Source organism: Tachyglossus aculeatus, chromosome 1 (assembly GCF_015852505.1).
Source record: "Tachyglossus aculeatus isolate mTacAcu1 chromosome 1, mTacAcu1.pri, whole genome shotgun sequence".
Lineage (NCBI taxonomy): Eukaryota > Metazoa > Chordata > Mammalia > Monotremata > Tachyglossidae > Tachyglossus > Tachyglossus aculeatus.
The window spans coordinates 40,031,733-40,058,600 of NC_052066.1; the positions used below are offsets into that span (position 1 = coordinate 40,031,733).

General features: G+C 43.0%; 1 protein-coding gene across 2 annotated transcripts in view; it reads right to left on the reverse strand.

Annotated features, from left to right (window-relative positions):
* Positions 1–26,868, reverse strand: part of PPM1L (protein phosphatase, Mg2+/Mn2+ dependent 1L) — a 395,821-nt gene that overhangs the window by 349,215 nt on the left and 19,738 nt on the right. Inside the window, exon 1 of one of the 2 annotated variants that reach the window (XM_038749332.1) lies at positions 21,799–21,927. The exons of the other annotated variant lie outside the window; for it this stretch is intronic. Within the exon in view, the coding sequence (XP_038605260.1) occupies positions 21,799–21,846 (48 nt within the window). The 5' untranslated portion in view covers positions 21,847–21,927. Of the gene's footprint in view, positions 1–21,798; positions 21,928–26,868 lie in introns of those variants that run through there. 2 annotated transcript variants of the gene reach the window in all.

Below are 26,868 nucleotides of genomic sequence, written 5' to 3' on the forward strand. Positions count from 1 at the left end.
CATGTGGGGCTCACAGTCTCAATCCTCATTTTACAGATGAGGTAACTGAGGCCCAGAAAAGTAAAGTGACTTGTCAAAGGTCACCCAGCAGACAGGTGACAGGGTCAGGATTAGAACCCATGACCTTCAGACTCCCAAGCCCATGCTCTCTCCATTATACCACGTTACTCCTCTAAACAACCTTCCTCATTCCTTTTCTCTCTTCTCCACTCCGTGATTCCTGGGCAGGAAAACTGAAGAGGAAAAAAAAAATGAAATCCAAAAAGCCCCCAACCAAATGTTGCAGAAATATTTCAATCCAAAGGCAGGCAAAGAAAGTGGAGCAAGAAAACAAGTGTGTTGTTTTCTATGTTTATGTATGTTTGTTGATTGTCACTCCCATTAGATTATAGATTATTTAAAGGCAGGAACTGAGTCATGTTATTTTTGGCCATAATTACGCCGTGAACATTAAAAAAAAAATTATGAACTTTGCAACGTGCCATACCCAAGCAGCATGGCTCAGTGGAAAGAGCCTAGGCTTTGGAGTCAGAGATCATGGGTTCTAATCCCAGTTCCACCAAATGTCAGCTGTGTGACTTTGGGCAAGTCACTTCACTTCTCTGGACCTCAGTTCCCTCATCTGTAAAATGGGGATTAAGACTGGTGAGCCCCACGTGGGACAACCTGATCACCTTGTATCCCCCAAGCACTTAGAACAGTGCTTTGCACATAGTAAGCGCTTAACAAATACCATCATTATTATTATTATCATTATTATTAATATCCCAGCAGAAACACAGCTGGCAGGGAGGGGAGAATGTGACCACTATAATCGATTCCTTTGCACAGATTCTCAGTCCTGAAGTGGCAAGAGCAAGATTTATCAGTCACTCTCGACATGAGACCCCATTGACCCTGCATGACAATCACCACTCCAGTCAGCTCCTGATACAGCAATGCCACAAAAAGTGGACGCTCAAATATTATTGGCCAACAAATACATCATGAATCCCCACCAACACTTGCAAGTTCATCACAAAAATCCCTAACCTCATCAGACCCTGCAGAAGAACAAGGACATGTGTACATTACATTCACTCATTCTATCGTATTTGTTGAGAGCTTACTATGTGCAGAGCATAAACTAATAAATTAAAATCCCCTAAACGAAATCAAAGGGCTTTAAATATCAAAACACTATCACACGATAACTAATAAGTATGAAAATAAATTAAATCTCTTGGCAGAATCTCAGATAGATTCCTAAATCCTAGGAACATACAAAAAAGTAAAAATATATAGATTCAAAATTATTTTTGAGGATGAAGCCCCAAACTCTTTACTTTCAAGAAAAGGGAAAGTCAGCTTTCCAAAGGCACCATAAAAACATTCATTCATTCAATCGTATTTATTGAGTGCTTACTGTGTGCAGAGCACTGTACTAAGAGCTTGGGAAGTACAAGCTGGCGACATATAAAGACGGTCCCTACCCAACAACGGGCTCACAGTCTAGAAGGTGGAGGCAGGTCATCCTGAAGGCATTACCCCTTTTCCACAAAAGAACAGGGTGGCAGCCTAAGATGCCAGCTTCAGTGCTCAGAAAAACAGAGATTCTGAAGCATCTGAGGTCCCGTTTTCCACGGAAAACTGGCTCCAGAGCCAGGGACTGTTCATTCATTCATTCAATCGTATTTACTGAGCACTTACTGTGTGCAGAGCATTGTACTAAGCGCTTGGGAAGTACAAGTTGGCAACTGCTACTTCCGCTAGGGTACGCGGATCCCTCTCCTTGCTACAGCAGCTTAGAAACTGGTCTTTTCTGATGTCTGGTGGCTTTCCGTTAAGGTTAGGGATGGGGAGGGGAAGAAGGGAATAGGTGAAGTGGCTGGGGGAGGAAGGGGAAGTTTGCGGTGGAGGATGCCACACACACTATGGCTGGGCCTGTGGATACCTAGAAAGCATAAACGGGGATTAACAATAAGGGGAATGTCTCAACAGGAAACATACGATAAACCTGTCAACACTGCCAGCCTACCATTCTGCCCAAGTCTTAAGAGGTTTCCAAGAAGCTCTCAACATACCGGCCGGAATGAATCATTTTATTGTCTGAATCTATACTGAGCAAATCAAACACTGAACATCAACCTAAAGTTATCCATGGGATCTGTCTCCACCTTAACTCCCACACAAATTAAGGCCATTCTTCTTCTGTTCTTTTAACTGTGCATTTCCTTCCTTAAACCTTTCCTTTAAATTAAGGCCAAATAAATGACCTTTCTCAATCTAATTCATACCAATGACTCTCCTGTCTTTGACTTGATCCACTTTTCAGAAATTAATTTCAGTGGAGGTGAGTGTGTACAGTAGAAATGGGAGGTGCTAGAAAAGGAATCAATCAATCATATTCATTGAGCGCTTACTGTGTGCAGAGCACTGTACTAAGCGCTTGGGAAGTACAAGTTGGCAACATATAGAGACAGTCCCTACCCAACAGTGGGCTCACAGTCTAAAAGAGTGGGCTCACAATCTAAAAGAGTGGGCTCACAATCTAAAACGGAAGAAGTGTGGCCTAGTGGATAGAGGACAGGCCTGGGAGTTAGAGGGAGCTGGGTTCTAATTTCCACTCTGCCATAGGTCTGCTTTATGGCCTTGGGAAAGTCACTTAACTTCTCAGTACTTCAATTACCTTCAATTACAGCATCTATATACAGATGGAGACTAACACTGTGAGCTCCATGTGGGACATGGACTGTATCCAACATGACTAGCTTGTATCTACCCCAGCATTTAGTACAGTGCCTGGCACACGGAACTTAAAAACCTTAACTTTTTTTAAGAAATAGCTATAAATTATATATGTTATTTCTATCTATTAATTATACATTTTGAATGATTTGTTTATATTAATATCTGTCTCCCCTTCTAGACTGTAAGCTCACTGTGGGCAAAGAACAAGTCTACCAACTGCTGTATTTTACTCTCTGAAGTGCTTTAGTATCATGCTCTGCACACAGTAAGCATTCCAAAAATACCATTGATGATGATAATGATCACTGCTGACAGCACTAGCATCTTCCCCATTTTTCAATGTCTCAACCCATGAGTCTTCTTTCTTTTTCGATATTAATTTCTATAGTATTTGTTAAATGCTTACTCTGTGCCAAGTACCACATTAAGGGCAAGGGTAGATAGAAGAGGATCAGATTGGACACAGTCCCTGTCCCACATGGGGCTCAAAATCTAGGCAATCCCATATTCAGTCTGTCACCAAATCCTGTCGGGTTCTTCCTTCACAATATCTTGAGAATCTGCCCGTTCCTCTCCATTCAAACTGTCACTACACTAGCCCCTCTAGACTGTAAACTCATTGAGGGCAGGGAACGCGTCTGTTATATTGTTAAATTGTATTCTCCCAAGCACATAGTAAAGTGTTCCACACACTGTAAGCCTTCATACAGATCTCTCTGCTTCCAGTCTCTTCTCGCTCCAGTCCATATTCATTCTGCTGCCTAGATCATTTTTCTAAATATTGCTCCCTGCTCCTCAAAAACCTGGGATGGCTGTCCATTCATCTCTGCGTCAAAGAGAAACTCCTGATCACTGGCTCAAAGGCACTCAATCCGCTCTCTCCCCCGATTATGTATACCTGCTCCTCTTTCACAACAGCCTGGATCACGTGGCACTTGGAGTGGGACAAAATTTACCATTTTTAGAAGACAACTGGCCATATCTGAAGAATAATGACAATAACAATAAATAAATAATAATTGTGGTACTTATTAAACATTTACTATGTGTCAAGTGTAAGTGCTGGAGTAGAAAAAGTTCATCAGGTTGGACACAGTCCCTGTTCCACATGGGGCTCACACTCAATCCAAAAATCTCCAGTGGCTAGCAGTCAACCTACGCATCAGGCAAAAACTCCTCACTCTCAGCTTCAAGGCTCTCCATCACCTCGGCCCCTCCTACCTCACCTCCCTTCTTTCCTTTTACAGCCCAGCCCGCACCCTCCGCTCCTCTGCCGCTGCTAACCTGCTCACTGTGCCTCATTTTCACCTGTCCCGCAGTCGACCCCCAGCCCACGCCCTCCCCCTGGCCTGGAATATCCTCCCTCCGTACAGCCCCCAAGCTAGCTCTCTTCCTCCCTTCAAAGCCCTATTGAGAGCCCACCTCCTCCAGGAGGCCTTCCCAGACTGAGCCCCCTCCTTCATCTCCCCCTCCCCATCCCCTGCTCTACCTCTTTCCCCTTCCCACAGCACCTGTATATATGTTTGTACAGATTTATTACTCTATTTTACTTGTACATATTTACTATTCTATTTATTTTATTTTGTTAATATGTTTTGTTTTGTTGTCTGTCTCCCCCTTCTAGACTGTGAGCCCATTGTTGGGTATGGACCATCTCTATATGTTGCCAACTTGTACTTCCCAAGTGCTTAGTACAGTGCTCTGCACACAGTAAGCACTCAATACAATTGAATGAATGAATGAATGAATTTTACAGATGAGGTAACTGAAGCCAAGAGAAGTTATGTGACTTGCCCAAGGTCACACAACAGATATGTGGCAGAGGCAGAATTAGAATCCATCTAGAATCTGACTCCTAGACCCATGCTCTATCCATTAAGCCACACTGCTTCTCAAGTAACACTGTCCTTGAAGATTTCCAGAAGGAATTTACGTTTCTTAGAAATCAATCAATGGTATTTATTGAACACTTACTGTGTTCAGGACACTGTACTAAGCACTTGGGAGACTGCAGCTTTTTGTTTTGTTGGAAAAATGAGTAAAAGCAACTGGGATGGAGAAAGCAGACACTCATCTTTAAAAAATGTGAATGACATGACCTTATTATTCTAGGTGTGGTATTTTTCCTTTTTTTCTTTAACAGCAAGTTCTACCTAATATCCATTAAAGCGCCAGGGCTTTACTATGTGCCAAGTACCACACTAAGGGCAAGGGTAGATAGAAGATGATCAGATTGGACACAGTCCCTGTCCCACATAGGGCTCACAATCTAGGCAATCCCATATTCAGTCTGTCACCAAATCCTGTCGGGTTCTTCCTTCACAATATCTTGAGAATCTGATATTCTCAATGAAAGAATTCATTTTTTACGTGAAGCTATACTGGGCAAGATAAACACTGAACATCAGCCTAAATTTGATAGGTGTTGGGCCACACAAAAAAAATTAAGGGGATTTTTAGTGGGCTGAGACCATGTCTACCAAGTCTATCTTACTGTATTGGTAGTAACAGTATTTATTAAGGCCTTGCGAATAAGAGCCTCTTATTCATGATTAACTATTCATATAGTAGAAGAGGGCCTAACTCTTTACAACCTTGGTGTCATCCTTGACTCTGCTCTCATTCACCCCACACATCCAATCTGCCACCAAAACCTGCCGGTCTCACCTCTACAACGTCGCCAAGATCTGCCCTTTCTTCTCCATCCAAACCAATACCTTGCTGGTTCAATCTCTCATCCTATCCCAACTGGATTACTGTATCAGCCTCCTTTCTGATCTCCCATCCTCCTGTCTCTTCCTGCTTCAGTCTTTACTCTGCTGCCCGGATTATCTTTGTAGAGAAATGCTCTGGGCATGTCACTCCCCTCCTCAAAAATCTCCAGTAGTTGCCTATCAACCTTCAAATCAAGCAAAAACTTCTCACTCTCGGCTTCAAGGCTCTCCATCACCCGCCTTCCCTTCTCTCCTTCTACAGCCCAGCCCACATAGTCCACTCCTCTGCAGCTAACCTCCTCACTGTGCCTCATTCTCGCCTGTCCCGCCGTCGACCCCTGGCCCATGTCCTACCTCTGGCCTGGAATGCCCTCCCTCCACACATCCACCAAACTACCTGTCTACTTGTTTTGCTGTCTGTCTCCCCCTTCTAGACTGTGAGCCTGCTGTTGGGCAGGGACCGTCTCTATATGTTGCCAACTTGTACTTCCCAAGCACTTAGGACAGTGCTCTGCACGAAGTGCTCAATTAATACGATTAAATAAATGAATGAATGAATGAACCCTTTCCATCCCATTATCTGTGTCAAGGTGCATTATAATTAGCATGTAACTTGTTTATCTCTGATAAATTATACTCCACCTACTGAAACAATATTAAAGAAAATTAAGGCTGAAAATGGTAATAAGAAATAGGCTGAGTTGGCTGAGTAGGCTGACACAGGACCACAGGAATATTTAGATAACATTTCAGTAGAGATATTCATTTTTTATGTGAAGCTATACTGGGCAAGATACACATTGAACATCGGCCTAAATTTGATAGGTGTTGGGCCACACACAAAAAATTAAGGGGATTTTTAGTGGGCTGAGATCATGTCTACCAAGTCTATCTCACTGTATTGGTAGTAACAGTATTTATTAAGGCCTTACTGCATGCGGTGTACTGTACTGCACTGGGAAATAATACAGGAGTGGGAGTTAGACATGTTTCTGGCCCTTGTACTCTCCCAGAGCTCTGTATACACTCAATAATACCACTGATTGATGGATTGAAGTCATATGCCACACAGCTTGTCTCCCACCTCAGCATTTCCAGCTTGTCAACAGACAGCATTTCAGACTTACCCATGCCAACAACATCCCACCTCCCATCCCCTTCACCAGTCAACTGAGGATCCCTTCTACACAGCCTTTGTGTCTATCCACAAACATGCTTAAATCATTTTTCCCCCCAAGAAGAGTAACAGGGGTTTGTAGAAATCATCACTTTGGCATTTATGCTTTTCTTCCTGTTAGACACTCTTCCAACACACCAAAGCTGCATTACATAACCTACATAAACAAGTTTTCCTGCGGTCTTACACAAAAACATTAAGGTCAGATTGACCTTGGATTGAACTCTAAATTCATCCAGACTATTCAAAGGCCAACCAAATGTAGGTGGGCCATGCTGTAGTTTTGGGGTTTTGGGGTTTTTTTGGGGGGGTGGGTCAGGTGGGTGGGGAGTCCTTTTTTTTGTTTTTTGTTTTTTTTTTCTTTGACTAATTGGTTTAGAAGCCCACAGAACTAACCAGGATGCTGAGCCAAATCCCAGGCTGCAAAGACTTCATAAAATACTGGGCTAAAATAAAAGTTTAAAAATTCAGAAAAGCACACGCAGTATTTTAGCTTTGTTAGACAAACAGCTGTGCAGCTAAAGAAATGCTACTCACAGTGCAAGGCTAACAAGTGTTAGTAGAGTTTCCATGGACACGTGTTTATGTTCAGCTTCTAGAGGAAGAAGCTCAAAAAGGACTCAAAAAAACTTATTTCTTCAATTTATTTAATTTCTTTAAAGCCTGTCTTTCCAAAAATTCATACTGAAACTAATGTTTCTAAGTGCATCTAAACAAAAGCACTGAAAACACAATTTTCCATTTCCTCTCCAAGGTGCCAACCATCTTATTCTAACACAGGCAGTAAAGGAACTGCAGGTGCATTATGAATTTTGCTGCAAGCCTCTGAGCCAGGATTCCATGCATGCACATTCAGTTCTAGTGATCGTACTGAGTTTTCCAGGGGTGACATCGAAAGAAGATGTCTACAAAGGCAGTTCTCCCTTTTCTTTAGAGCTCTGGCTGGGCCTTTCTATTCAGAGTCCCGGGAGATGAACAAAAGAAGAAGTATGTGATTTGTTCATTAATGGCAGCCAACCTGCACCAGGATCATCCCACCCTTAAATATGGCCTCGTTTTGCAAAACTTGGTCGATTTTGTTGTTTGGCCAATCTCAGACCACCTATCAATGGGTATTTTTTTTGTGGTATTTGTTAAGCGCTTACTATGTACCAGACACTGTACTAATTGCAGGGGTAGATACAAACTAATCAGGTTGGACACAGTCCATGCCCCACATGGGGCTCACAGTCTTAATCCCCATTTTACAGATGAGGTAACTGAGGCTCAGAGAAGTGAAGTGACTTACACAGGGACAAGCGGCAGAGCCGGAATTAGAACCCAGATCCTTCTGATTTCCAGGTCCTTGCTCTATGCACAAGGCCATACCACTTCTGTTTTCAAAGTAGAAACAAAAACTTCAAGACTTCCGAAGGCCACCCCTTTGGCCATACTCTGGCTGTCAGCATCAGATACTAAAGACTGACAGGGTGCTGTTGCCAGGAGTACTTTCTGAAGAAAAATATAATGAAAAACTGAGCAAAGTTCCAGGAAAGAATCCCTTCTGGCTCCCTTAATAGTAACAATAATAATAACATTTGTGGTATTTGTTAAGCACTTACTGTGTGCCAGGCACTGTACTAAGCGATGGGGTAGATACAAACGAATCGGGTTGAACATGGTCCCTGTCCCACTTAGGGCTCACAGTCTTAATCCCCATTTCACAGTTGAGTTAACTGAAGCCCAGAGAAGTTAAGTGACTTTACCACAGCAGGCAAGTGGGAGAGCCACAAATAGGACCCAGGGCCTTCTGACTCCCAAGTAGTTCTTGAACCCCTTGAGCAGCTCTGGGACTGAGCCCCCCCACCCCGCATCGCCTCAACTCACTCCCTCTGCTCTTCCCCCTCTCTCCCCACCCCACAGCACTTACATATATATGTATAATTCTACTTATTTATGTTGATGCCTGTTTACTTGTTCTGATATCTGTCTCCCCCCAGACTGTAATAATAACAATAACAATAATAATGATGATGATATTTGTTAAGCGCTTACTATGTGCAAAGCACTGTTCTAAGCACTGGGGGGGATACAAGGTAATCAGGTTGTCCCACGTGGGGCTCACAGTCTTAATTCCCATTTTACAGATGAGGTAACTGAGGCTCAGAGAAGTTAAGTGACTTACCCAAAGTCACACAGCTGACAAGCAGCAGAGCCAGGATTAGAACCCTTGACCTCTGACACCCAAGCCCGTGCTCCTTCCACTGAGCCATGCTGCTTCTCATGTAAGCATGTAAGCCTGTTGTGGGCAGGGATTGTCTCTATTGCTGTATTATATTTTCCAAGCACTTAGTACAGTTCTCTTCCCACAGTAAGGACTCAATAACTACTACTCAATCTACTACTACTAGAGAAGCAGCGTGGCTCAGTGGAAGGAGCCTGGGCTTTGGAGTCAGAGGACAGGGGTTCGAATCCCAGCTCCGCCACGTCTGCTGTGTGACCTTGGGCAAGTCAACTTCTCTGAGCCTCAGTTGCCTTATCTGTAAAATGGGGATTCAGACTGTGAGCCCCACGTGGGACAACCTGATCCCTTTGTATCCCCCCCAGCGCTTAGAACAGTGCTTTGCACATAGTAAGCGCTTAACAAATGCCAACATTACTACTGAATGAAAGAATGAATGAATGAACGAACCCTGGGGTTACCTGGACCCTTCCCTGTGAGATCCTAAGTTTGGGTTCTCCCAGAAGCAGCTGAGGGTTGCAGCAGCCTCCCAGAGGTTCTGAGGGACTCCAGAGTGATGGCACAAAGTTGAGACCCCACTTTAGCATCTTCAACTACAACCAGATTTGGGCAGATGCCAGTTCTGCTCCAAGCTTCAGTGCCCTAGCTATGACGCTAACTAGTGGTCAGTCAGTCGGTCGTATTTACTAAGCCGTTACTGTGTGTGGAGCACTGTGCTAAATGCTCGGAAGAGTTCATTGTAACAATATATAACAGACACATTCCCTGCCCACAATGAGTTTACAGCCTTAAACAGCTCTAAAGGCCTGAGTTAAATAAATGCATTTTTGAGTTGTACTGGAATCGATTTCTGCATGTGTGGAACCAGACATTCTCAATCCTGATCTAAATTCAAAGGAGTGTTTATTCTGATTTGAGAAATTATGCAGTAAAAGTGACTGGTTTACAAAGTAAAACTAGAGTGGGAACTAATACTTGCCCTTCAAAAAACGAGGCAAAGTGGCAAAGATACTTTTGCTCCAAGAAAAAGAGTGCTTCCTTGAATATATCTAATGACAGCAAACTTGTCTGGAGCACCACATTTATGATCTATCACTTAAAAGCTTGCCTTAATTCCTTTGTTCGGCTAAAATTCTAAAGTTCCTCCAAAAACCAAAATCTTGCTTTACCCTTTCTTTTTCACTGACCCAATTAATGGGGCTTCTTTTGTAAACCTCAAAGATTTCTCTGTGAGGTGTGAAAGTCACCTTTGATGGTATCAATGCCACATTACATGAAAAAGAAAAACATCTGCAATATAATTTTCCAATCAACTGAGCATCCCTCATCTTTACCATTAGCTTAATCTTACACTGACTGAAAAAGCAAAATAGTGCTTCATCTTAATAAGGATAATGGTATTTCTTACGCATTTACTGTGTGCTAAGCACTGAGGCAGATGTGAGACAATAAGAATGAACATGGGCCCTGCCCCATATAGGGTTCACAGCCTAAGAGGAACGGGGAACAGGTATTTAATCCCCATTTTACAGATAAGAAAATTGAGGCAAGAGAAGTTAAGCAATTTGGATAAGGGACAGAGAGAATCAGAACCCAGGTCACCTGACTCCCAATTCTGTGCTCTTTCCACTAGGCAGTGTTGCCATCTCCTATGCTGCACGTTTTCATTACCGCTCATTTACTATAAATTTTCCTTCTTATCCACATCACAGGAAGAGTGACTTCGTAGTCTGCAAAACAGCTGGTCAAAAACAATGACCAGTCTTACCTCTATGAAATTCACAGAAAGCAACTTGTCTTTTTTCATCCACCAAAACGAGGAACTAGGGTGGATAACGACTAGTTAGTCTCCATGTGATATAAAAACAATAAAAATGACCTTAGATTGCAACAAGAGTAAAAAAGAAAAAATGTTTAGACAGAAAAATGGCATTCCACTCTGTAGGAATAAATAGTGAAACTGGCTTCCAAAGGAAATTAAACTTAAGGGCAAAATCCACATCCTCCACCTAGTACAGTGCTTGACACATAGTAAACGCCCAAGTCCTGAACACAATCATATTTATTGAGAGCTGTGTGCAGAGCACTGTACTAAGTGCTTAAGAAAGTGCGATATAACAGACTATAATGATGATCCCTGAAAAACTTTTTAAAAGATGAGGTAATAATCCATTCCCTAGAAGTTCTCCTGTTCAGAAGAGAGCTAATCAAAATTTTGGAAGCCACTGGACTTCAGACACTGAATAATCAATTTGAACTCACTACTGCTGTTGAGCAGATGAACTAACAATTCCATAAAGTGGAATTATAATTCCTTATATTACTATTACTACTCCTTACCGTTGGATTTAAACCACTAGATCACCTTGCTCCCTTCTACCTCAGCTCGATGATCTCCCACTACAACCTAACGCATATACTTCACTCCTCTAATGCTAACCTTCTTACTGTACCTGCATCTTATCTATCTTGCCACTGATCTCTCACCCACATCCTGCCTCTGGCCTGGAATGCCCTCCCTCTTTATATCTGACAGACCACGACTCTGCCCACCTTCAGAGCCTTATTAAAGGCACATCTCCTCCAAGAGGCCTTCCTTGACTAAGCCCTCATTTTCCACTCGCTTCTGCGTCAACCCGGACATACTCCTTTTAGGTTCCCTCCCCAGCCCCACAGCACTTACATACAAATCCGTAATTTAATGCCTGTCTCCCCCTCTAGATTGTAAACTCATTGTGAACAGGGAATGTGTGGGCTATATTGTTGTGCTGTACTCTCTCAAGTGCCTAGTGCAGTGCTCTGTACACAGTAAGCCCCCATTAAATAGGATTGATTATTAATTTTACTAAAATTTGGTCAATTTCCAAGTTCAATCTATGCAGCCAAGAAAAGGCAAAAGTATCCATTGGCTACTCATTTGCTAAGATCACACTGTCACATCAAAGATTGAAAACAGATTTAAAGAATGAAGCCCAGCACAGTTTAAAAAGACATATCTTAGAATACATAAGGGATGTTGTAGCTAGAACTAGAGCCATGACTAAAATCTGTGGGGTATTTCTCTTCTACAGTTTTCAAATTTAAGCTCTTCTGAAGATTTATTTTTGAGGGGAGGATGGACAAAGGAGAAAGAGTAATTCCTACCTGAGGATACAATTTTTCATCTTTGTTGTTGGCCCCAAAGGTGAGCTACTTGAGAAATATTTTAAATTCCATTTGGCTGGTTAAACAATTTGTGCTTTAATAATTCAAAAACAATTTAAAACTTCAAAACCTGGCATGTAGATACTGTGTAGTATGGAAGGCGATTCCATGGATAAGTTTGATGAAAATAGTGAGGAAAAAGAAATGACAATCAAAGGGTACTACACATCCAATTTATCATTTATTCAGCCGTCTGGATCAATTTTCCTAAAACGATGTTCAGAACACATTACTCCCCACTGGTAAAATTAGTGATGGCTACTTATTTCTCTCTGCATCAAAGAGAAAATCACTACACTTGGCTGCAAAGCTTTTCTGCTCCTCTGATACCAAAGGGCAAGCCCCAGCAAATAGAAGAGTCCCACTCACCCTCCATTTCCATCAACACCAGGCCCCCTCCTGCTCTCTCCGCCATAGCAGAGAAAGGACCAAATTCATTCATTCAATCATATTTATTGAGTGCTTACTGTGTGCTGAGCACTGTACTAAGCGCTTGGAAAGTATAAATCGGCAACATATAGAGACGGTCCCTACCCAACAACGGGCTCACAGTCTAGAAGGGGGAGACAAACAATAAAATAAAACATGTGGACAGGTGTCAAAATCATCTGAGTAAATAGAATTAAAGCAATATGCTCATCATTAAAAAAATAAACAGAATAGTAAATATGTACAATTAAAATAAATAGAGTAATAAATCTGTACAAATATATATACAAGTGTTGTGGGAGGGGAAGGAGGTGGGGGGGGGTTGATGGAGAGGAGGAGAGGAAAAACGGGGCTCAGTCTGGGAAGACTTCCTGGAGGTGAGCTCTCAGTAGGGCTTTGAAGGCAGGAAGAGAGCTAGCTTGGCGGATGCGTGGAGGGAGGGCATTCCAGGCCAGGGGAAGGACGTGGGCTGGGGGTCGACGGCAGGGCAGACAAAAACAAGGTACATTCATTCATTCATTCATTCAATCATATTTATTGAGTGCTTACTGTATGCAGAGCACTGTACTAAGCACTTGCGAAGTACAAATCGGCAACATATAGAGACAGTCCCTACCCAACAGTGGGCTCACAGTCTAGAAGGGGGAGACAGAGAACAAAACAAAACATATTAACAAAATAAAATAAATAGAATAAATATGTACAAATAAAATACAGTAATAAACACATACAAACATATATACATATATACAGGTACTGTGGGGAGGGGAAGAAGGTAAGGCAGGGGGGATGGAGAGGGGGAGGAGAGGGAGAGGAAGGAGGGGGCTCAGTCTGGGAAGGCCTCCTGGAGGAGGTGAGCTCTCAGTAGGGCCTTGAAGGGAGGAAGAGAGCTAGCGTGGCGGATGTGCAGAGGGAGGGCATTCCAGGCCAGGGGGATGACGTAGGCTGGGGGTCGACGGCGGGACAGGCGAGAAAGAGGCACGGTGAGGAGATTAGTGGCAGAGGAGCGGAGGGTGTGGGCTGGGATGTAGAAGGAGAGAAGGGAGGAGAGGTAGAAGGGGGCGAGGTGATGGAGTGCCTTGAAGCCGAGGGTGAGGAGTTTCTGCCTGATGCGTAGGTTAGATTGATACAGTGAGGAGGTTAGCGGCAGAGGAGCAGAGGGTGCGGGCTGGGCTGTAGATGGAGAGAAGGGAGGTGAGGTAGGAGGGGGCGAGGTGATGGAGAGCCTTGAAGCTGAGAGTGAGGAGTTTTTCCTTGATTCGTAGGTTGACAGACAGCCACTGGAGATTTTTGAGGAGGCGAGTGACATGCCCAGAGCGTTTCTGTACAAAGATGATCCGGGCAGCAGAGTGAAGTATAGACTGAAGTGGGGAGAGACAGGAGGATGGGAGAGCAGAAAGGAGGCTGATGCAGTAATCCAGTCGGGATAGGATGAGAGATTGAACCAGCAAGGTAGCGGTTTGGATAGAGAGGAAAGGGCGGATCTTCGCCATGTTGTGGAGGTGAGACCGGCAGGTTTTGGTGATGGATTGGATGTGTGGGGTGAACGAGAGAGTGGAGCCTAGGATGACACCAAGGTTGCACGCCGGTGGTCAGGATTAGGGCTTTTGTAGCCTTGACCGTTGTGACTGATGAAATGCTGTCTCCCCCTCTAGACTGAAAGCTCCTTGGTTTTTTTATTTTTGTGGTATTTGTTACGCACTTGCTATGTGCCAGGCTTTGTACTAAGCACTGGGAAAGGTACAAGCTAATCAAGCTGTACACGATCCATGACCCACATGGGACTCACAATCTTAATCCCCATTTATAGCTGAGGTAACTGAGGCTCAGAGAAGTGAAGTTACTTGCCCAAGGTCACAAAGCAGGCAAGTGGCCAAGCCAGGATTAGAACCCAGGTTCATCTTAACTACTATGGAGCCGAGGCTGGGGAGGGGTACCAAGTGCTGAAATTCTACTCAAAGACAAGTTTAGGCAAAGATCAATGAAGACTGCCTCAGGCCTTATTTATACTGTGACTCTGGACTTCGCTGAGAGAAATCAGTAGGCCAACTATGTTTTTCTCATTACCCTCCTGTAATTTCTTAATGATGTGTGCAGCTGCAATTAGGCCCAGACACAACTGAATCTCCCATTGCAAAAAAATAATAATAATTTTTAAAGAGCACTACCACCATCTTCCCACCCTACTTCACTTGAACACTCTACAATGAAGTGACATCATGGAAACAAAACTGTGAGCTCCTCGGAACAAAGACAATACACCTTCAAAGCAGTACTATGGTCACAACTCCATGAGGCCTTCGCCAATTAAGCCCTCTTGCCCCGGGCTCCCTCTCTCTTCTGCATCTTCTATTTGCTTCAATCTGTGACCTTTGAACACCTCATATTCTCCCCACTCCCAACCCCACAGCACTTATATACGTATCTTTAAGTTATATAATAAAAATCCCTAATATATTTATATTAATGTCTGTCTCCCCGCTAGACTGTAAGCATGTTATGGGTACTGAACATGTCTGCTTAATTCAGTAGTATTGTACTCTCCCAAAGACTTAGTACAGTGCACTGCACATAGTTAAGGGCTCAATAAATATGACTGATTGATAACCCCATGATGCAGTGGGATACTTTCCTAGAAACTGTGGGTGCTTTATGGACAGCCATATTGCATGGAACATTTTCCCTCGGACTCACTTTTATAGATTGCGATCTGTTCCCAAACCTCTGGAAAAATAAAAAGAAATCCCTTTATGGACTAAATAGTGTAACATTAAGCATCACTAAGTTGTTGTCTAATCTCTGTTAAAGATCAACTAAATCAGGAGTTGTAGTATGGTTTTCAATCTTTACAAAAGTAGACACATTCTACTGACTGTAAGAGTGGATTTTCAACTTTAGTGAAGAACTGGTCCAATTTAGGTTGAACAGTAGCTCCTAGTAGGCTAACTTCTGAACACCTCAACACACCTTTGAACTAGCTCCATCTCGTAATTTCCATAAAGTCATCTATTGTCTTCAAAATTTATGCGAGACTTCTTAATTCCCCAATTTTAGCTGGCAGTAGAGAGGCCATAATTTCACCCATTTAGGGGTCTTGCAATGAGGTACTGGATTATCAGGGTGTCAGATAATGGTTTTACCCCCATGATGCATGTCATAGGGTGACTGCAACCCAGGCTATAATTACAACGGCAATAATAATAATAATAATAATGATAATATAATAATAATAATAATAATTGTCAAGTGTTTGCTCTAGGCCAATCACTGAACTCCTTGTCTTCCCTCCCAAACCCTACCCTCTTCCTAACTTCCCCATCACTGTTGATGGCACTACCATCCTTCCCGTCTCACAAGCCCGCAATCTTGGTGTCATCCTCGACTCCGCTCTCTCGTTCATCCCTCACATCCAATCCGTCACCAAAACCTGCCGGTCTCACCTCCGCAACATTGCCAAGATCCGCCCTTTCCTCTCCATCCAAACCGCCACCCGGCTCATTCAAGCTCTCATCCTATCCCATCTGGATTACTCCATCAGCCTCCTCTCCGATCTCCCATCCTCCTGTCTTTCCCCACTTCAATCCATACTTCACGCCGCTGCCCGAATCGTCTTTGTCCAGAAACACTCTGGGCGTGTAACTCCCCTCCTCAAAAATCTCCAGTGGCTACCAATCAACCTACGCATCAGGCAAAAACTCCTCACCCTCGGCTTCAAGGCTCTCCATCACCTCGCCCCTTCCTACTTCACCTCCTTTCTCTCCTTCTACAGCCCAGCCCGCACCCTCCACTCCTCTGCCACTAATCTCCTCACCGTGCCTCGTTCTCACCTGTCCCGCCATCAATCCCCAGCCCACGTCATCCCCCTGTCCTGGAATGCCCTCCCTCCGCACATCCACCAAGCTAGCTCTCTTCCTCCCTTCAAAGCCCTACTGAGAGCTCACCTCCTCCAGGAGGCCTTCCCAGACTGAGCCCCCCTTCCTCCCCCTACCCCCGCCTTACCTCCTTCCCCTCCCCACAGCACCTGTATATATGTATATATGTTTGTACGTATTTATTACTCTATTTTATTTGTACATGTTTATTCGATTTATTTTATTTTGTTAATATGTTTTGTTTTGTTGTCTGTCTGCCCCTTCTAGACTGTGAGCCCACTGTTGGGTAGGGACCGTCTCTATATGTTGCCAACTTGTACTTCCCAAGCATTTAGTACAGTGCTCTGCACACAGTAAGCGCTCAATAAATACGATTGAATGAATGAATGAATGAATCACTGTGCTAAGTGGATATGCTATAAGCAGGTTGGGCACAGTTCCTGCCACACATTGGGCTCACAGTCTAAGGGGGAGAGAGCTGGTATTTAATTCCCATTTTATCAGTGCGAAAACTGATGCACAGAGATGTTTAGTGACTTGCCCAAGATCACCCAGTAGGCAAGGGACAAAGCTAAGATTAATAATTATTATTATAATTATATAAATTATAATTAAATATTCAATCAAAATTATAATTAGTATAATAATGATATTGTGTTATTGTTAGATGATGATGATGATGATTATTATTATTATTAATGGTATAAGTGCTTACTATGTGCCAAGCACTGTTCTAAGCATTGAAATGGATACAAGAAAACTGGGTTGGACACAATCCCTGTCCCACATGGAGCTCACAGTCTCAATCCCCATTTTACAGACAAGGTAACTGAGGCCCAGAGAAGTTAAGTGATTTGCCCAAGGTCACACAGCAGGTTAGAGGCAGAGCCGGCATTAGAACCCATGACCTTCTGACTCCCGGGCCCCTGCTCTATCCATTATGCCATGCTGCTTCTGCTCAGGTCTTCTGACTTCGAATCCTGTGCTCTTTCCAACTAAAGTGCACTGCTGGGTAGGGACCGTCTCTATATGTTGCCAACTTGTACTTCCCAAGCGCTTAGTACAGTGCTCTGCACACAGTAAGTGCTCAATAAATACGATTGAATGACTGAATGAATCCATTTTTTGCACCATGAGTGGCTGTAACCTCGGATATGTTTGTACATAAATTCAAGGATTTGGCAATAATAACAATTGCGGTGAGCAAGAGTGAACCCATCTTGTAATGCAGAAGCCACTTCATAAGACACTGTTCTTTGACTCCAACAGCAAGACGGTCAAAGGAGGAATTGGAGGAGAAACTGAAGTGTCTTGCTGAGAAGTCTGAGGAGGATTTGAATTGCTGAGGAGAAACAGAACTGTCTTGCAGAGGAGCCTGAGGATGAACTAAATTGCACTGCTGTCAGGGAAGAGGAAGACTGTTGGATGAGTCCACGGGGTAGGGTTAGCCGTCCCCCTTGGCTTCACCCGGTAACAAGCTTAAGACAGCAGGTAGTCGGAGCAGCGAATCAGGACCCCCCACCCACACCCTGCTACCGCAACCACACTGAAACAACTGACAAAAAATGGGGAAAGAACTGGTCGGGAGGAGGCAAAACAATCTAAGACTCCTACTGCGACCACCAGTGCCATGCTAGAAGCAGACCGACTCCCTGAGCTCCTCCGACATGGGATCATCTGCACGACCTTGGGGAAAACAGTTAGGTGGGTAGCTGATTTGTGTCATAAGTTGTGTGTGTGAGTGTGTTGCATGTACGTATTTACCCCTTTCTAAGACTAAACATGGAATTAAACTTTCCACTGTATACAGTGTTGGTCTGGTTTCACTTTGAACTTGTCAGAGAGTTCCTGACCCAGTAGGTGATCCTAGTTAATTAGGGCTTGCCCAGTGGGTGTTGCCAACTTGTACTTCCCAAGCGCTTAGTACAGTGCTCTGCACACAGTAAGCGCTCAATAAATATGATTGATGATGACGATTGATGGGTGAGGTGAATCTAGATATCTCATCCTAGGGGACCAGGAATCTGGGGAAGACGAATCTATGGATCTCACTTCAGGGGATCAGGAACCTGGGGGAGGTGATTCTACAGAAAAGCATCATGGCTTAGTGGAAAGAGCGCAGGCCTGGGAGTCAGAGGTTATGGGTTCTTATCCTGGCTCCGTCATTTGTCAGCTGTGTGACTTTAGGCAAGTCACTTAACTTTTCTGTGCCTCAGTTACCTCATCTGTAAAATAGGAATTAAGACTGTGAGCTCCACGTGAAACAACCTAATTACCTTATATCTACCCCAGTGCTTAGAACAATGCTTGGCACATAGTAAGCTCTTAACCAATACCATTATTATAATTATTATTATTATTACTGATCTTGCCCCAGGTTACCAGGAATCAGCGAGGGGGGAGGTGAATCCAAGGATCTCATCTTAGGGGCGCAGGAATCTGGATGAGTTGAATCTTTAGAACCCTGGGGAGGCCAGGCAGGGCAAAGATCTCAGTCAGAGCTCATGACATAAAATGACGATGAGGACAGTTTTCACTTAGGACTTGTCTTGAGTGCCTGAAAGGACCTCAGTCGGGGTTCATGACAATAGTAAAAATAAGAATAATAATAATAATTAATTGTGGTATCTGTTAAGCACTTACTAAGTGCCAGGCACTTTACTAAGCGCTGGTGTAGATACAATCCCAGGGTAATCAGGTTGGACAAAGTCCCTGTCCCAAACAGGGCTTCAAGTCTTAATTCCCATTTTTCAGATGAGGCATAGAGAGGTTAAGTGACTTGCCCAAGATCACATAGCAGACAAGTGGCAGAGCCAAGATAAGAAACCAGGTCCTTCAGACTTCCCAGGCCTTTACTCTATCTGCTACACCACACTGGTGTCTCTGGCATTACTCTGAGGGTTGGGGGGATGGGAAGGAGGGAGGATCTTTTTTTCAAAAGCACTGTAAAATCATTCTGTATAAAGTGAATCCCGTTTTGTATAAAGTAAGCTGGGCCTCATACCAAAGAAATCTGTTTAAACATTCTTCAGAAGCAAATAGCAGGACTTAAGTGTTTATAAGGTAAATCTAAAATAGAGTGCTAAGGACTTAAAATGCAAAACAATAAAAGCTAAGTATCACCTCTGGAATGATATGTGGTAGATTTATGATAGGGATGAATAAAAATACTGATTTTTCAGGCAGAAAAGGGACTATGCAAATGCACAACAGCATACAAGGAGTCCATGAGGGAATACTAGAATACAATTTTGTGTGTAAAGTGAATGCATGTCTGTGAAACTTTGACATGCCATAATGATTCTTGGCTGGAGACATGTGGAACGACGGTCTTTAAAGGATAAGTATAGATCTCAAGTTGTACTGCTAAAGTTTCAATACAGGCATATTCTAGATTACAATCTCTCCACAATATGTACAATGTAATAATGTAACATGTATATGTGCAGGCTATGTCCTGCACTCTTTGCCGACTTCCCAAAATACATAAACCCAGCCCCCAACTTTGTGTCCAATCTCTGTAGGAAATCAATTCCCTCTCCTCCTCCTTTTATTATTATGAATAATAATAATAATGGCATTTGTTAAGTGTTTACTATGTGCCAGGCACTATATTAAGCACTGGGGTGAATACAAGCAAATGGACACCTTGCCTGCATCTTGTGGGGTTCACAGTCACAATCCCCATTTTACAGATAAGGTTACTGAGGGACAGAGAAGTGAAGTGACTTGCCCAAAGTCACACAGCTGACAAGTGGAGGAGCTGGGATTAGAACTCATGACCTTCTGACTCCCTAACCCATGCCATGTTCCTTTTCCCACTCGCTTCCCATTATTCCCTATTCCCAGCAGTTTTCTGGCCCCCCCTCCAACACCCCAAACTCAACTCCCAGCCTCACTCCCGCATCCCTAACCTAGCCCAGTATTTTTTTTCTTTTTTAAAACTAACCTCAGTGATGCTAGTGGTCACTACCTCAAGTCTTCCCTTCCCCTTCCCCCTTGCAGACCCACCTTCTCAAACCATGGGAATGAGAAGATAGCCATAGAGTGCTGGGTTGGAACAACAGCTATTGGCTAAGTTACAGCCCCCAAGACCATCACCCGGTCCTTCCCTTCCTCCTTCCCACCTTTATCTTTTCCATTACAGGTTTATCACCAATCAGGATAGACCTGAGTGTGGGGCAGGGAGTGGAACTACAAACTAGGAAGTGGAAGGCGAAGAGTCCTGGGAGGGGTAGGACAGGGCGGTTGCATCCACAGCAACAACTATTACCATCACTAGAGTTCAAACAGAGAAAATAAAAGTACGTAGGGGACAGGGGAGAAGCTGGGGAGGCATGGGAACCGAAATAAATTTAGGATGGGGGGCTAGGAAAAGGGAATGGGAAGGGTCAAGGAATGATTTATAATGTCATTTTTACTTACCTGTGGGGTTAGCTTGTCACCTTAGGACTGGCTCTAAAATGGAACCTGATTAACTGCATGTAAGTCTAAGGAAAAAAATAATCCTTGATACAACCATTCATGATACAACCACATTTTCAAAGAACATAATTCAGCTGTATCAAGTAGACCTGAAATTCTAAGTGGAGATATTTTTCCTCAAGAGATGTCCACAATTTACCAACAAAATGTTTAACATTTAAGAGTGTCATGCCATGTATTTTTTCTTTAATCATTCTCTGTATTGGCTCCTTCCCCTACTATTGATGTTGGGAAACTTTCCAGTTTAGGTGTTTTACAGTTCTGATTTTCTTCCACTAGCTCTTTTTTTTTCAAAATATAGTAACAATTCATTCATTTATTCAATCATACTTACTGAGCGCTTACTGTGTGCAGAGCACTGTACTAAGCGCTTGGGAAGTACAAGTCGGCAACATATAGAGACGGTCCCTACTCAACAATGGGCTCACAGGCTACAAGGGGGAGACAGACAACAAAACAAAACATGTACACAGGTATCAATACCGTCAGAATAAATAGAATTATAGCTATAGACACATCATTAATAAAATAGAGTAGTAAATATGTACAAGTAAAATAAATAGAGTAATAAATCTGTACTAACATCTATACAGGTGCTGTGCGGAGGGGAAGGAGGTAGGGTCAGGAGTGGGGGGGAAGGAGGAGAGGAAAAAGGGGGCTCAGTCTGGGAAGGCCTCTTGGAGGAGGTGAGCTCTCAGTAGGGCTTTGAAGGGAGGAAGAGAGTTAGTTTGGCAGATGTGTGGAGGGAGGGCATTCCAGGCCAGGGGAAGGACTTGGGCCAGGGGTCGATAGTGGGACAGGCGAGAACGGAGCACAGTGAGGAGGTTAGCAATACTCGTGGTATTTGATAAGCGCTGACTGTATGTCAAGCACTGTCCTAAGCGCTGATCTTTTTTTGCTCTACAAATATTCTTGTCCTCGATTTACATCACGGAAACATAAGGTAAGAGGCAACACAAGTCATACCTGAGAAACATTCAACTGATGAAACTTAGTAACAAAAGATATTTTCATCAAAGAAAACGCAAAGACATAGGCTGGTTCTAGTGTCGACTGAAATACTTGGTGTGTCAGAATAACTGTACTCGGTAACTCCCAATCTGTATTTCACTTAAACAAAAAAAAAAAAAAACAACAAAAAAAAAACAATTAGTATGTGAAATTTAATTTTAAAGAGAAAAAAGGCTTTAGGTAAACAAACAAGACAATATCTCTTCAGTGGCACAGAAATATAAGAGGAACTAGACTAAAGCAGCAGCATGGTATAGTGGATAGAGCATATGCCTGGGAGTCAGATGATCATGGGTTCTACTTCTGGCTCCACCACTTGTCTGCTGGGTGACCTTGGGCAAGTCACTTCACTTCTCTGCACATCAGTTGCCTCATCTGTAAAATAATAATGATGGCATTTGTTAAGGGCTTACCAGGTGCCAAGCACTGTTCTAAGCACTGGGGGGATACAAGGTAATCAGGTTGTCCCATGTAGGGCTCACAGTCTTATTCCCCATTTTACAGATGAAGTAACTGAGGCACAGAGAAGTTAAGTGACTTGCCCAAAGTCACACAGCAGACAAGTGGCGGAGTCAGGATTAGAACCCATGACCTCTGACTCCCAAGCCCAGGTTCTTTCCACTGAGCCACGCTGCTTCTCATGGGGATTGAGACTGTGAGCCCCACATGGGACAAGGACTGTGTCCAACCTGATTTGCTTATATCCACCCCAGCACTTAGTACAGTGCTTGGCATATAGTAAGCGCTTAACAAATATTTTTATTATTATTAATAAATCCTCATGTTTTGTCCTTATTTTAAGGAATGGACAAGAATGTAACCCAAAAGTTATGGAATCGCCTTCCCTGGAGATCTCAAAAAAGATGACAGTTTCTCTTCCACCTAGGTTGGCTTATGTACTATTTTGCTTGAAAGGCCTAAAAATATATGTTTGGAGGGCTTCTCATTTTCAATATTTGATTTGATGTTATTTTTCCCCTTCTGACTACCTATTTTGTGTATTTTCAGGAAAGAAGAACTAAAGAACAATATTTTAATTTTATTAATAAATTCTAAATGTCTATTTCACAAAGCTCTAAGGGAATTGTTATATTTGCCTGAACAACCCATTCTGGTATAGTCTCTTCAATATTTTGGTGTAAGAAATGGGTCAATATGATCAAAAACATATTCTTGTTACCATAAATACTTTGCTGATTTTAGTTAGTGAATCAACTACCCTAGAAATTCCCAGATCCAGACCTAATTAGCAAAAGATAGAGAAAAGAAAATGGGAGAAAAAAGTAGTGATAAAAAAAGGGCTACTAATCTTCGGTCTCCACGTTTATCAAAATAAACAGTCACTGCGCCCTGGGGAATTTTATAACCCAGAAGGAGAAAACAAAAGGGCACGGAATATTTACTTGAAAAAGCTCAATGTAGTGATGAAGGAGGCCTCCTCTATTAAAATTTAAAATGAAATAAGATTTGCTGTGTAGTGGAAATTCTAACAAAACCCCTAACAAAAATTATGACTAGACACTGAGAAGGAAAAGATGATAGAATTGCTAACACTGAAAAGTAAATGCAAATAAATGTTCATTTCTCCAGGGAAACTATGAGATTTGCCAACTCGAAGCTCAATGAATAATTGCATTGTGGTTAACCATCTAAAGCACGTACTTTGATTGTCTGGCTGGAGGTGTCAGCTGCTCACACAGCTGTGAATCAGACAAGGTCTGAGATGATGAGAACAGGCAATGTTTCAGCCTCATAATCAATCTGTATCCTCAGCAGTATGAATGGAATTCCACAATACCATACAGTCCTCTCAGTTCAATAACAAGCCCAAAACAATGAATTTTGTTTTAACCTCCCTGTTTTATGCCAATAATTGACCATTAATAATTTTAATAAGAGTGAGCAACTTTGCCTTACCTGAGCAACCTTTCTCTCTGGCCCTGAGGCACACTCCTAGACTTCAAAAACAAAAAGCAAAACCCACATTTTACTAAAACATGAAACACTGTTAATCTATGGATAAAAGGCCTTCTGATTATAAGCAGCAACAAGTTTATTTTGTATCTGAAATGAACTTTCTAAAGCGACCCAGTAGGAGGCTCTATGACTTTACAATTCACAAACTGTACCAATAGCTTATTACCTAATTCACTCAATTTCTTTTCGACATTTCATCAGAAAAATAACCGTGATGATTTCAAATATTTTGGTACTTAAATAAAAATGTAGTCCTTGCAAGTTCAAGCAAATAAAAAGTTTTTAGGAAACTACAGTTCACAGACTCTTTAAGATCAAATAATTAAAGTCGTGAAAATAATAATAATAATGGCATTTGTTAAGCGCTTACTATGTGCAAAGCACTGTTCTAAGCACCGAGGGGGATACAAGGTAATCAGGTTGTCCCACATGGGGCTCACAGTCTTAATCCCCATTTTACAGATGGGGTAATTGAGGCCCAGAGAAGTTGAGTGACTTGCCCAAAGTCACACAGCTGACAAGTGGCAGAGCCGGAATTAGAACCCATGACCTCTGACTCCCAAGCCCGTGCTCTTTCCACTGAGCCACAATGCTTCTCTGAAAATCTAATCAAAGCCCTGAAAATCCCCACATTCAGACAGCGCTAAACTAAATGATTTCAAAAACCACTTACTTTGTTTTAAAGGAACCCTCCTCCCACTTCCAGGCTTAAGAGGCAATCCATAGTGAATTCTATCCCAAAGGTTTGGAAAGACAAACACATAAAGAGGAAATTTTAACTAAAAACATTAAGACCTGATTTTGACAAATGAATTATAAAAGCAGAAAAAAACTCAGGCAGATAAATGACAAAGAAAATATATTCCTAACCGCATCAGTGTAATAACCAAACCTCCAAACCAAGGAATGAAACTAAATGTACACAGTTGGAATTGTTTAGTCATGTCAAGAGGGTGATTCAGCCACAAAGTTTTCACACAAACCAGCCCCAGTGCTACTTGTAGGCAAACAGGAACGCTCTCAAAATGTGTAGACTATTTAAATCGCTAACAATTAGTGAAGAAAGTGTAGATGTTGAATTTTCAAGGTTTACTCATCTGGTGGCACCTTACTAGTAAGACGAGTATTGATCTCTCAGAGAGCATTATTGATTCATTCATTCAATCGTATTTATTGAGCGCTTACTGTGTGCAGAGCACCGTACTAAGTGCTTGGGAAGTACAAGTTGGCAACATATAGAGACGGTCCCTACCCAACAGCGGGCTCACAGTCTAGAAGGGGGAGACAGACAACAAAACAAAACATATTAACAAAAATTAAAAGTTGATCTCAGATATCAATTACTCAACAGTATTTTTTGAAAAAATCTTTGCTCTCAAGGAGCCTTCCATCTAGCGACTACTAGACAGATGGAAAGCGGGCTTCCCCAATTTCATTTCCTCCTCTCCCAGCCCTTTCTGTGTTACCCTTGCACTCAGATTTGCACCCTTTATTCACCCCTCCCTCAGTCCCATAGCACTTATGTACAACGTTGTGGGCAAGGAATGTGTTTATTGCTATTTTGTACTCTCCCAAGCACTTAGAAGAGCGAACACAGTAAGCTCTCAATAAATATCACTGAATGAATATTCATAATTTAATTTATTTATATTAATGTCTCTCTCCCCCTTCTAGACTGTTAGCTCGTTGTAGGTAAGGAATGTCTACCAACCCTGTCATATTGTACTCTCCCAAGAGCTTAGGACAGTGCTCTGCATGTAGTAAGTGCTCAATAAATGCAATTGACTGATTACTGTATACTAATATCTCTAGTATTTGCTAGATACTGAACTCCTTGTCAAAGACTGAACTCCTTGTCTTCCCTCCCAAACCTTGCCCTCTCCCTGACTTTCCCATCTCTGTTGACGGCACTACCATCCTTCCCGTCTCACAAGCCCGCAACCTTGGTGTCATCCTCGACTCCGCTCTCTCATTCACCCCTCACATCCAAGCCGTCACCAAAACCTGCCATCTCAGCTCCGCAACATTGCCAAGATCTGCCCTTTCCTCTCCATCCATACTGCTACCCTGCTCATTCAAGCTCTCATCCTATCCCGTCTGGACTACTGCATCAGCCTTCTCTCTGATCTCCCATCCTCGTGTCTCTCTCCACTTCAATCCACACTTCATGCTGCTGCCCGGATTATCTTTGTCCAGAAACGCTCTGGGCATATTACGCCCCTCCTCAAAAATCTCCAGTGGCTACCAGTCAATCTGCGCATCAGGCAGAAACTCCTCACCCTGGGCTTCAAGGCTCTCCATCACCTCGCCCCCTCCTACCTCACCTCCCTTCTCTCCTTCTACAGCCCAGCCCACACCCTCCGCTCCTCCACTGCTAATCTCCTCACCGTACCGCGTTCTCGCCTGTCCCGCCATCGACCCCCGGCCCACGTCATCCCCCGGGCCCGGAATGCCCCCAATCCCTCTGCCCCTCCGCCAAGCTAGCTCTCTTCCTCCCTTCAAGGCCCTGCTGAGAGCTCACCTCCTCCAAGAGGCCTTCCCAGACTGAGCCCCTTCCTTCCTCCCCTTCTTACCTCCTTCCCTTCCCCACAGCACCTGTATATATGTATATATGTTTGTACATATTTATTACTCTATTTATTTATTTATTTATTTTATTTGTACATATCTATTCTATTTATTTTATTTTGTTAGTATGTTTGGTTTTGTTCTCTGTCTCCCCCTTTTAGACTGTGAGCCCACTGTTGGGTAGGGACTGTCTCTATATGTTGCCAATTTGTGCTTCCCAAGCGCTTAGTACAGTGCTGCACATAGTAAGCACTCAATAAATACGATTGATTGATTGATTGATAGATTCCCCACATCAAACACTCAATATATAATGGTATTTGTTAAGCACTTACTATGTGCCAGTCACTGCACTAAGCACTGGGGTGGATACAAGCAAATCAGGTGGGCGCAGTTCCTGGCCATCATGGGGCTCACAGTCTCAATCCCCATTTTATAGATGAGGTTAACTGAGGCACGGAAAAGTGAAGTGACTTGTCA